This window comes from Natrix helvetica (genome assembly GCF_964273705.1).
Source record: "Natrix helvetica genome assembly, chromosome: 1".
Lineage (NCBI taxonomy): Eukaryota > Metazoa > Chordata > Lepidosauria > Squamata > Natricidae > Natrix > Natrix helvetica.
Genome location: NC_138548.1, coordinates 77897726 through 77910776, shown reverse-complemented (window position 1 = coordinate 77910776; position 13051 = coordinate 77897726). Strand labels below are relative to the sequence as shown.

Below are 13051 nucleotides of genomic sequence, written 5' to 3'. Positions count from 1 at the left end.
CCTGCTCCTGGCTTCAGAGTGAAATTATAGTAGTACAAGATGCTCTTTGAACCAAAATACTCTAGAAAAATATGAAGAAAAAGCTTTGAAGAAGGCATTTTACAGAAATTTGAAGATCTGGATTTTACAGACTTAGAATTAGTAGATTTAATTAGTGATGAAGTGGACTCTTTTAAGAAGATGGACAGATCACATCCAATTGGTAAACGATTTGGAGTGGATTTTCCTGTGTAGAGGAATCAATTTTGGAAAATGGATTTATTATACCTAAATACACAATAGCTGACAAGAGCCTTTATACCTAGTGAGACTGCTTCAACAACAGATGTGGTAAAGATATTTACAGCAGGGGTTTAGGATATTGGAAGATGAGATATTGTTGGGAAAACTTCCACTAAAAATCTTAAGGGCAAGTTTTATTATTAAGAACCGAACACATATATTTGATCCCAGATGGATCAGAGATAATGATTGTGATGATTTGTGGCAGATAAGAAGCCATTGTAGACTTTCTACAAGTTAAATACAATGACAGATTATTAACAGAAGAATTTGAAGTTTAACTTTGCTACTGATTTACCTGTTAACTATTTTGTTGTTACATATAGTAGATAGATGACAGGTTAAGTTGGTTATAAATAGATGTAGAAGTTTATGGATTGTGGATTTCTTTGCAAGGGAAGAAACTAACATTGTTGCAATATATTTATCTGTAATCAACTAGGAGGCATAATATTTATTTGTTTTTCTCCTTTTTAATGCACTTTTTAAATGTTCTGTCCATTTTTTTGTTAAATTTTATTTTTTTAGAATTTGTATTTTAACTTTTTGAACAAAATAAAAAATTGTTAAATTTTATTTTTTTTAGAATTTGTATTTTAATTTTTTGAACAAAATAAAAAAATAGAAAAAAAGAAATTCTGATAATTTCCAACAAGTTCTTAAATCAACTTTATCAAACTTGATACCCTCCAAATGCAATGGTCTGTACTGGGAAATATGGCTGTACATTTAGTTCAGTACATTTAGTTCATCACTAAGTATTGAAAGTGAATAAATTGGTGATAAAAAAAATGTTGATCTTCTGGTAAAACATTTTCGTTTTAAAAATGGTTATTGAAAGCTGTACAGATAATGAGGGAAGTCACAGATCACGCTGGTAAATTATTCAACCCTCCCCTACCATCCCCAACCCCACTGAGCTGACTCCAATCACTTGAGCATCCACTCCCTCCTGGTAGCACCTACCCGAGCCCCCCCCCCCCCCCCATGCTTGCAGCATGCCTTACTTGCTTGATGGCCTACTAGTAATCAACCTGGGGCTTGCTTAACAACCCATCACCCTCACATAACAGCACGAGGAGTGCCGGGATTATTATCACTGAGCAATATAATCGCTTTGATGTCTTGCTTCATGATTGCATCACTCACTGATGGAAATTCTAGTCCCTATTACCATGTTTAACTGATGACTACCTATTTTGATTTTAGTTAGTAACCATTATCTGGCAAAATATTTCAATATATACTTTTAAACTTTGAAATGGTTACTCATCTTTAGCCTCTATAATCTTATCCTTCCCCTATGTAGTAGTTTAATCTTTGCTTCTTGATATATTTCTGATCAATTAAAACAGGCATTGTTATTTCAGCAGTTTGTTATAGTTATTTTTCTTCGGAAATAGAGTTATGAGAAAGCTAAATAAATATGAACTGATTATTTGTAGACAATTGTTTCTTGGAATTAAAACAAAATTGTCTTCTTTTGCTTTCAATGATACTTCGCCATTTAAAAATTAATGTCAATTAATATATTCAGACATTCAGATACCTGTTTCAGGCATTTGTATTTTAAGAAAATGATAGATAACAGTAGCTTTAGTTGGTATTAACTGGCAGAATGTTCTTGGATATGTTGCCTATCTTTGATGTTACAATTTTAGTGAGTAACACTTAATTTTTAAAAAAAATCTCAGCGATAAATGAAATAAATATTGTCCATGCATTAATGATCCATTGAGCTATTTGGTTTATTTGGGTAACAAAAAACAGAATTCTATTAATAATCAACTGTGGTAATTGGATGCAGTAAAAATCTTGTAAATTTGAATGTGCACTAATGAAAACAAATAAAATTCTATTTGCTACTATTGATTGCAAAACACTATATCTTCAAAGGGAAAAGTTTTAAAGCAGTAAGAATTTCTTCAAAACAAGTAAGAGCCTGTAAAATTGACTTAAGGAATTGATGCCTAATATTTTAACTCAGAGATGTGTATAGTAAGCCACAATGACATGGGTCCTGACATTATTGGGCAATTATGTAGGATATTGTTTATTTATAGAATTCTAATGAGATTTATTTAATGTGTGCATGAAGAGTGCATCTGTGTCTAATGTTTGGAGTAGTGCTGTTAGTGATCCTGATACAAAGATAACAATGGGCTAACAATAAGCAATATTTTAGAAGGGCACTATAGTTTATATTTGGTACAGAGGGTGCAGACCAGATTATTGCCCTTCACCACAGAGAGTCTCTAAGTTAAGAATGAATTCCATTCCTAACTTGTTTTTAACTGAAATGTATATGGAAGTTGGAAAACATACTTGAAATGGGGTGTCTATTACTAAAAATAGCAGACAGCATTGTCCTTCCTAGAGTCAATAAACTGCTGAAGCCATGCAATGTTTTTATGAACTGCTGAATGGTGCATTTTTATATATATATGGACCTAGCTTTTGTTTGATTTTTTTTAAAAAAACAAAGTTTTAAAAATGGGATACTAGAGGTAAATAAAAATTATAATTAAAAGAGAAGAACATAGTAATAGATCACTAATAGTGCAATAAAAACATCTGCCTTTATGGAAAAGCTGTGTCTAAAAGATGATATGGAAGAGAAACAAGATTTATATTTATTTATTTATTTATTCTTCGCATTTCTAGACCGCCCCCTCTCCCAAAAAGGACTCGGGGCGGTGTACAGTCCATCAAAGCAAGTGAATTTGACAAAGCATATGAACTTATGTACTGTGTTAGAATGTTTACTAAAGATGGGGAAATGGATAGAGAATTTTTTAAAGATGTGCAAACACTGATAGAAAGATGATGGATAGCATGCAGCATGCTACGGTATTATTAGTCTTGAAAGAAACAAAAATGTCTCTGTAGTGTAATATATTAAAGTTCACAGTGTTACAATTGTTACATGGATGTATGACTTTGGTACACCAGGAAGAACATAAATGTAAATTGAATACAGTAGGAATGAGGTACTTACATGTATGGTTAAAACAAGAGGAAATAGGATCAAATATGAATATGGAGTGGATATAAAGTGAGTGATCAGTAAGAAAGAAGAACGTTGAGATGGTTTGGCCATATAGAGAGAATGAATGAGAATTGAATAACAGAACAAATGTATTGAAAGAAAGTGACTAGAGAGGATGGAAAAGACAAAGTTATGCTTCAATAGTTTTCCTTATTTCATGCTTTTAATTACTTTGGCTTACCGATTTTTTTGTGCTTTGTACAGCACTACTCACTCTGAAAGAGAACAACACGTTGGATATGTACCTATAAAATTAGGATTCTATAAATATGTACCCTGGAATAAGCTTCAATGAACATAGTGAAAGCTATTTTCAAGTAAACACAGAGTATTAGGCTATAAATATTATATGGACTTCATACAATGAGGTATGAAAAGGATTCTCTTTTGATGATAGGTTCCGCTATGATAAGCTCCTGATGTATAGGTTTTTTTTAAATGGCTGGAGCATTTGTGTTCTGCATGTGGGAGTTCCTCATGCTCTTTTAAGCTTTTGCTTTGATGTTTGACATCTTTTGCCAGAGTACTTCCATTTTCTCCCTTCCTGTTTAATTATGCTCCAAGTTCTTGGAACAGAGTAAGATTAAATACACAGTTTAAAAAATCAGATACATTAACAACTCTTTAATACAACTTTTGCATTTTATTACATTTGAAAATAAAGCTTTTGGCCCAATTGTAAAAAAATATTCTTTTTATTTTAACTTGAATAAAGATAATATATAAAGAATTTATATTTCATTTAATCTGTGTGCAACCATTGACCTTAGTGAAGCAGCAACTAAAATGATCCACAATGTACCCATGGAAAGATGTATCTATTTAAAATCTGTGGACTTTTGTGGAATAATATTTTTTTCTATTTGGGGGGGGGGGATTTGTTATAGTTCGGATTTGACACCACATTGTCAGGTAATGCTAAATTCCATGCTCGCATCAAGGCATTTATCCACATGGTAGCAAAGATTGTGTCTATGCATAGAAATGAAATATGGTACAGTACAATTAGGTACTATTTGCCGTATGCATTTGCAAGCCGTGCAGGTGTGTAAAACTGCATTGGCGGGTTCACACGAGGCAGTGAATGTGAACAGAAAGTAAGAGAACACGTTGTATTAGGCTTGATCTGACACGCCAATTAAATGCTCAAATAGCTTTTGCCCGAACACAGACCTTCTTCCATTTCACTGCCATTTTCACGCTTCGCCATACCAAGAAATTCCCGTGGGGTGCATATGCCGTGCATACAATATAGAGCAGTAAACGTGGGTGTAATGTGAATAAATGCAACCAGTTTGCAGAGGTGCCGGGTAACCGTCAATCGCAATAGGTGCAGGCGGCAGCTTGCACGTATGAATGCAGTGCGGTATATGCCAATGCTTCGCGTTGCAGTCAATTACATGTGGATGTAAAAATGGTGACTGATGCATGTGTCGGCGCAGTGTAAGTGCACGCCACAGAATGCTGGCACATTCCAGCTTAAAGTCAGGACGTGATCCCTCCACACAGTCTTGCTGTTTTCATGAATATTGAAAAGAGCTACTGGGGAATCTGCCGGCAGGCGAAATTGGTATGTTTCCTGCGCAAAAAAATAAAATAGCCATCAACTTCGTATTCCCTCCGCACCGCTACAGCAGGACCTCCCCGACTCTTCTCGCAACCCAATCGGATCTGAAGGAGTAAGACCGAAGCAGAATAAGAGAAGCCACTACCTAACCCAGCTTTCGGCGCTCGATTGCTTTCGACTGAACCCGAGCGTTTCAAAGGAATCCTCTTTTTTCGCTAAAATCTCGCCCGCGTTGCATTTGGCTCCTCCTTTGGGCAGCTCTGGTTCGTCTGACCTTTCCACAGGCTCCGCCTTTCTCCCCTTCCAGGCCCGCCCCCTCCGTGCAGTTGGGCCTAACCGCGCGCGCTCCCAGGGACCGCCTCTTTGGAGGCCGGCTCCGCCCCCCCACTCCTCCCTCGCTCCACCTCACCCGTTTTCCCACTCCCCTCCTCCTCCCCCCCCACTTCCTCGCTCTCGCGCTCCTTCTCCCCCCAACTCCCCCCCCCGCCTCCCTGTCAGTGCGGTGGCTGCGCTGGGAAACATGGCGTCGGAGGGGATGATTTTAACGAACCACGACCATCAAATCCGCGTCGGGGTTCTCACAGGTAGCGACGGGGAAGCCGGGCAGAGGTGGCCAGGGCGGTTGGGGCTCTCCGCCAGGCCGTTCCGTGCAGGGTGTACCCGCCGCGGGCGCCGCGCCGCCGACGTTGCTGCCGCTGCCACCTTTCTCCTCTGTGGCCCCGCCGCCGTCGCTGCACCGGGACCCCGAGCGCCGCTAGCCGGGCTCCTCTCTCGCACTTCCCTCCGAGCTCGGGCTGGCCGGGCAGCTGAGAGGCAACGAGGAGGCAGCGCGGGCGAAGCTGCCGCCTTGGCGGGCGACCGTAGCGGCGGTGGGGATTGGGCGCTGCTCTGGTTGCCGCATGCGGGCGGGAGGCTCTTCAGTGCCGCAGCCTCGAGTTCGCCGCTCCCGCTGGGGACTGGCCCGTAAATAACCTGGGGGAGCGCAAGGGGGGACGAGGCGTGTGGGGAGGGGGGACGGGCGACACACCAGCCCGGAGATACCGGCTTTCCCTGGGGCGCGGAGGGACAACCGGGAGTCTCCGGAAAAGTACCTTTGCTGGACGGGCAGCGTGATTCCTCCCCTAGTGTCGAGCCCGGGAGGCTTCCGAGCTCGGCATCCCGATCCCGGCGGGAAGGAAAGCGGAGTGGGATAACCACTGCCTCCCCTCTCGGGGGGAGCGCTTTCGGTGGAAGGCACTTCAGCCTTCCCTTCTTTCCCCACTCTGGGGGGAAGCCGCGAGCGTTTGAAGCGTGGAGAGAGAGGGAGGAAGGATGGTGGGGAGGAGTGGGGGAAGTCACGATCACGAGTCTTGGGTGGAAGCCCTCGGCAACCTGCCCGCGGTGGACCCACGTTCCCAGTTACGTTGCTGGGGAGTGGGGGGGGGGGAGGAAGAAACAGCAGCCGCTGCTCCGTTAGCTTCCTCCACCTCTCCTCCGCTGAAGCCTTTTGCGAGCGGAACAACCAGGGACAGTTTACTGACGCCTCCACATTATCTTTAGGTGGCACTGGTAGCTGGGAATGGGCCCGGTGTGTTCGGTCCTTCCAGCTGCACCGCCCGGGAGGAAAGATAACAAGTGAGTGGAAGCAGCCCCCAAATCAAGGAACAGTCATTCAACCTGGGAAAGAGTAGCCACCAGGGTAAATGAGGAGCTGTTCTCCTCTCCCAGAGCAATATTGTAGAAATAGCTGGTCGCATCTCTTCAGAGGCAGCATGTGAGCCAAGTGGCTGTAAGTGGCCCCTTCTTTTTACCAGTGTTCCCTTGCCTGGGTGGTTCTGTAGAAGAGATGGTGATAAAGAGCTCTGCCTTTTGTATCTCTTATGTTTGCACTGGACTGGATAATAGTTGGGGCTGAGCCTAGCTGATCCCTTAGGGGAGAAAGGGTGAGTGAGTAGCTGTTCTCTCTCATTGTTGCTTCTTGAGTTGATAAATATCCTTGAACTGCCATTTGTTTAGTCACTTTGGTAGGAGAATGTGAGCAGAAGTATAGAGGAGGAGGAAGGCTTCTAGCAGGATGCCCTTCAGTGGCAGGGGCTGGAAGTGAAGGTGTTATTGAGATGCTGAAATATTGTTAGTTGTACCTATTGGGTGCTGATTAGAGATGGAAAATAACTTCCAGCATGTTGCCTATTTCTGTGGTGAGTTATAAAACAAAGCTTTTATTTTTCCTTCCATTTGTCATTTTAGGGTGTTTTGTGAACAGTAAGCTAAATGGCTTTACTATTAAATAAATTGGAGATGTGGAATTCTCTTCCTAAAGTGAGTTGTTTCTTCTGCACTTTAAACACATTTTTCTAAACTGGGCAATGAGACTTGTTTTTGTTTGTACTGAAAAATGAGAGAAGATAAATAGTAGAATGAAAGAAGATAAAATAGTGGGAAGCTAAATTGAATGGCTAATTGGAAATATATTTATGTAGCTTTGGTATGAAATCAATGACTCTCTTAAAAAGAGTGTTCTGTGTTGCTGTATTGCATGCTTGGCTGTCCCAGATTTTGAGGAAGTCTCTGGTCTATCTATGAATAGCTAATTGGAACCTTCCTGAGCCTGAATGTGACAGAGGGAAATCCCTGAGTCTGATGATGCGCTGTTCTCTCCCTTTAGTACTGAAACTACTAGTTTCTGATATTCATTATCAGTAGCTGCTAATGAAGTAGGGTAGTTTTTCCTTCTTTTTTCTTTACTATTGTAGTAAAGAATATAAAACTATCGAAGTTGCTAATAGGAAGAAATGTACACCATATTAACCATTTGTGCTGTGTGCATAAACATAAATATAGCAGGTAGAAATTGGCAAGAACCCAAAATCAAATTTCTGGATTTTCCACCTATGTCTTTGGAGGCAAGTTTATTTATAGAGACTATAGCCATATTGGAAGAAATAGATAAATGTGGAATCTTTATATATTTCAAATTTCATTTTGGAGTTTAGCATTACTTGCTCAATTAGTTTACATTCTGCCTTTCATACAGAAGCACAAGGCATCATTCACAACAGAGATTTTGACTGTCACCAGGCAGGTTCCAGTTCTGTAGACTGGGTCTCCCAAGTACCAATCTAATTCCTTAAACCAATGTTTCCTAATCTTGGCAACTAACAAGCGTGTGGATTTCAACTTCAAGAATTCTCATAAATGGCCATGTTGGCAGTAGATTTCTGGAATTTGAAAGCCACACACCTGGAAATGGTCAAAGTTAGGAAATATTGTCTTAATCACTATACTACATTATATTGCCCTGCCAGTTTAATATTTACTGCTTTTTTAATATGACTTTTGAGACTAAAGCAAGAATAGTTGGTCTTTTTTTTGTAACAAGTCGTAAATCTATTTTATATGTGTTATCTCCAGTAAAATCAAAGTGCTCTTGTATAGTTGCAAATGTCAGTGATCTTATAGTATTATAAGCATACTGAGATTTTAACAATAATAGTTTCAAATAAGAAAATAGTGGCTAGCATTGTTTTTTGCTTAATAGAGTAATCTGACAAGGTCATAACTGTAGCCAAATAAACTGCACACACAACTTACATTTTAAAATTATGATATCAGTGAAGTAATTAAATATATTTGTTAGTGTTTTCTTAACCCCCATTCCTGTATAAGTAACTGTTGAAGGAATTCAGCCCTAGATCCTGAAAAGCGGGGCACCTGAAGTCTAGAATTTTAGTTTTATATTCATTATGTCTCCGTACTGGGTAGGAGCATTGGCCACTTTTATGGTAATATGGTACAATAATAAACATATTTAATTTCATTTTTACAGAAGATAGAATAATAATTTGCTTTAATGTAAAGGAAAATGAATAGCATTATTTCCTGAAATAATTCATTGCAGGAGTTCCTTGTATAAGTTTACATTGGTATTATTAATAATACTTGACAAACTTATTTTACAAATATTAAGAATTTCCAATCAAAACTATTGTTATTATAAAATTGATAAATGCATATTTTTTCTTAAGATAGCTCATTCTTACTTTAACCCTGGAATGTAAACTACTATACTGAGTATTTAGCTCTAATCTACTTTTCAAAAAATAGGGAGTGTTTAAGCTATATATTCCAAGCTCATTGATTTGCTGTTAAATTGGGAAAAAATGATTAAAATATTGGGCTTTAGCATGTGGCAGCATTAAACTAGCCTTGGATGAGTTCATCCAAGGTTGGCTAAGTGCTGCCACAGTGTGCATTTCTATCATGATCTCCTTTAGTAAGGTTACTGCATTTGGGCTGCAACATTTATAGCTTTTCCTCAAAAGGTAGTTGTTCCATTCCCTTTTAAGTACATAAAGTGCTTGTCTGTCTGTCTGTCTGTCTGTCTGTCTGTCTGTCTGTCTGTCTGTCTGTCTGTCTGTCTGTCTATCTATCTATCTATCTATCTATCTATCTATCTATCTATCTATCTATCTGCTGTTCCTCAAAATAAATAAAATGAGGCAAAGTCACTTTAAAAAAGTCTTTTACATGTCCAGGTATGTCATAAATATTTTAAAACAAAAATGGATAAAAGAAAATGCATACTAGTGCTCAGATATCCAAATTATCACATAATAACTAATAATAAAAATATATTAATGTATAGACTTATTCTACCCTTAATAGGTTTTCAAGCATTTTTTTCTTTTTAAATCAGATTATAATCTCTTTAAATGACTTGTATTAGCAAATTGCATGGAGCAAATTGACAATTTGTATCCTTCATAGCAAATATTTATTGCAGTCAATGCTACTAGTTACATATAGACAGTGCTTATGGTGTTTGGCTCTCTTCTGCGGAGTCTACAAAACTAACCCTCCCCCATTTCATGCTCTCTTGTTGATTAGTCTCTCCCTTTCCTAAAATGCAAATGTGTAGTGTTAGGAAGAGAGACAGAGTTGACTAATTGGTGTTTTCCTCAGCTGTTCCAGCATCAGTCTGCTGTTCACACTCCTTCCTAGATGATTAGGTGATTGGTGCTATCTGTATGTCAGTGCATACGAGACTCTCTCTATTGGTTTGTGTGCATGTTTGTATCTGAGAGAAAGTGTCCTGACTATGGACACTTCTCCTCATTTGCTGGGGAAAACTATACCAAAATATGATTATTAAATATAAAGTTATTAAAGATGCTGTTAACTGTGAGATCAATAATAGTATGATATTGTTTAATAAAGATTATTGAACTGAAACAGAGAACATTTATGTTCTCAGAATTCAAGTTGCTTATGAAAAGCTGTTCTGTGTTGTGCATATTTAATGAATCTGCAGTTTCATACAGTTGATTGTCAGTTGTAAAAAAATGTCTTGTAGAAGCACTGTACTGCTTAATCAGATTCGATAAGAGAATGAAAAGAATATTGATGATATAAAAATATTAACTGTTTACTTTATAATATCAATTCAATTTTGAAAAAAAAACATAATATCTGTTTAAATGATTATGAGTATATATTAAATCTCAGTTAATTTTACTTTACTTGCACAATCATAAATGGAATGAAAAAGTTAAATCAGCTGTCTTAACTTCTGTATAATGTGAGCAATTGGTAGAAGCTTAGTTTCTAAGTCACTTGTTAATTTATCCAAGGAATTCATATTTAATGTGAGCTTCCTATTTACCAATTCCTCCTGTGCTTCCCAAAATTATATTTCTTGCTGCTTTAGGTCAGGGCTGTCAAATTCCCAGCCCACGGGCTGGATGCATCACGTGCTGGGCCACGCCTGTGCCCAGTTTAGGAAAGAGGAAAAGAGTCCCGATATGTCACGTGACACCACCATGACGACATGAGTTTGACACCCCTGCTTTAGGTTCTTCAGCTTTCTAGAAGGGAAACAGGAATGAGCAAAATTATCCCTTTCTTTTTGTCAGTGGGTTACCTTGTACAGGTACCATATTTTTCAGAGTATAAGATGGATCTTTTTCCCTCAAAAAAGAGCGTGAAAATCTGGGTGCATCTTATACACTGAATACAGCATTTTTGGCCTCCCAAAACCCCACTCCCTTTGCAAAAATGCATAGTCTTTAGAAGGCCTCCAGAGTGTTCCTGGGAGCTGGGGAGGGCAAAATGAGCAAAAAATGGGCCTAAAGGCTCCTAAAAGCTATGATGCCCCTTTTTTTGACAAAAAATGGGCCCGTTTTTATGGAAAATGGGCTGGCTTTTGCTCATTTTGGGGCTCCCCCAGCCCTTAAGAGCACTCTATAAGCCTCCTAAAGACTATGCATGCCCTTTTTTGACACAAAATGAGCCCATTTTTGTGAAAAACAGGACGTTTTTGGGAGGTCTGCAAAAAAATTTTTAATTTGCCTCTTCAAAATCTTGCTGTGTCTTATACTCCCATGCATCTTATACTCCAAAAAATACAGTAGTTCCATTCACAGGAAATTGAGGTGCTCTAGTAAATATTCAAAATATATCTAATCCATTTCCAAAATAGGTAAGACAACCCAATAAGGTTGCATTTTCTCAGTATTATATATGGAGAAGGAAACAAATGCATTTTGGGAATGTTTTGCTTAAGACTGTGAGGTCACTTCATAACTGAATTGACGTATAAACCAGTGACATTGTCTGTAAATCAATAGACAGTCCATCAGCAAAATAATACTGTGACATTTAGTCAGAATTTTTTTATGGCCAAAATTCCTTCGTTAATATTGCTATGAGAAGCATTTCTACTTTAAAATAAGTACCTGTTCACTTTTCTACATATGTGTGATGTAGTGTTCTGTGATTTATTGGCTTTTGATTGTAAAAGATATTACTTCTCTTCAATAATTACCATACCGATGAGAAATAGTTATGGATTTTTGAAAAAAATTGCTTATATGAAGGTTGAATAGTGCCTTCACTCTCACTTCACTGTAACTTGCCAACAGATAGCAGTACTGATGGGCCAGAAACTTTGATGTGTTCTTTGGCATGTGCACTTTCAGTTCAGTTGATGAGTTGCTGTGAGAAAAGGTTCTACAGTATTGCTATTGTTTATTAAATGGAAGCTTGCATCGAATACTCATCATTGTACTTTAAGCAATGCACAATGATTGGTTTTTTTTGACAGCTTTTGACAGCTGAAGGAATTCCTTTATTTGAAGTTTACTTCTGAATTTAGATTATTTATGGCGATGACTGTTGACATGAGTATTGTGCATTGAGAAACCAAAAAAATTCAAGGATGGTGAAATGAGGAAAGCTGATATGTATGACTAAAAATGGGGGAATATGCTATGATAGAAACCAACGTCATATAATGAAGTTTGATGAAGTGTTGAAAGACAGGTGGCAGATTACTAAAAAAAATACTTTAAGTCACATTAATGTGTAATTCTGATGTTATTATCAGAATGTGTGTGCAACATAGGATCCTTACATGGTAATGACAGAAGTATAGGATTCAGGTCTAAAATTTATCATCAGTTTTCATTCTCTGAGAAAGAAGGTGAGAAGTTTAATTACAGCAAATTGACAACTGAGGCAGTATTGTCTTATCTTTATGATCCAGAAAGGAAGCATCATTCAGTGGAATATCATTACAAAGCTTCATTTGAAAAAATCAAAATCCAGGCTTTGCCAGGAATACTCCTAGTTACATGTTTTGGGGGGATGCAAATAGTATGATTCACATCGATTTTTTTGAATTTGGTACCACTATCTACTGAAGAGTATTAGACTGCTATAGTCAAAACTTTAAACAACGATCAAGCAGAGTTCAGAAATACAAGCTCTACATTTTGTAGAGCATGATAACATTTGGGTTCCTACCACACAAGCCACCAAAGAGTTAATTGTGAACTTGGATCTCACTGCCATATAGTTCAGATACATACACACACACACACACACACACACATACATACACCAGCATCAAATATATATATTTGTAAGAGATTTATAAGATTAATATAATTTGAGAGCAGATTTGAATCAGGAGTTGTGTTAAACATTAAAAAATACCCCAAACAGTTCATTCCATATGCATACAAAGAGTGAGCAAACATGAGATACAGTTTGCCTTTTGAGAATGATTAAAAGTTTTCCAAAACTTCCTGCAGTCAGTGATGCTGTGTTTTTCAGACCCCAAAAAGGCAACAGAAGCATATTGATGCCTCTGAACTGGTCAGCAAGTTTGTCCA

At 38.3% G+C, this 13051-nt stretch overlaps 1 protein-coding gene across 10 annotated transcripts in view; it reads left to right on the top strand.

The window, feature by feature from the left end:
* Nucleotides 1–5325: 5325 nt before the first annotated feature.
* GPHN (gephyrin) overlaps nucleotides 5326–13051 on the top strand; it is a 234562-nt gene continuing 226836 nt past the window's right edge. For all 10 annotated transcript variants that reach the window (XM_081937713.1, XM_081937720.1, XM_081937719.1 and 7 more), the window contains exon 1: nucleotides 5326–5482. In XM_081937713.1, coding sequence (XP_081793839.1) covers nucleotides 5419–5482 — 64 coding nt within the window. In that variant the 5' untranslated portion in view covers nucleotides 5326–5418. The remainder of the gene's footprint in view (nucleotides 5483–13051) is intronic.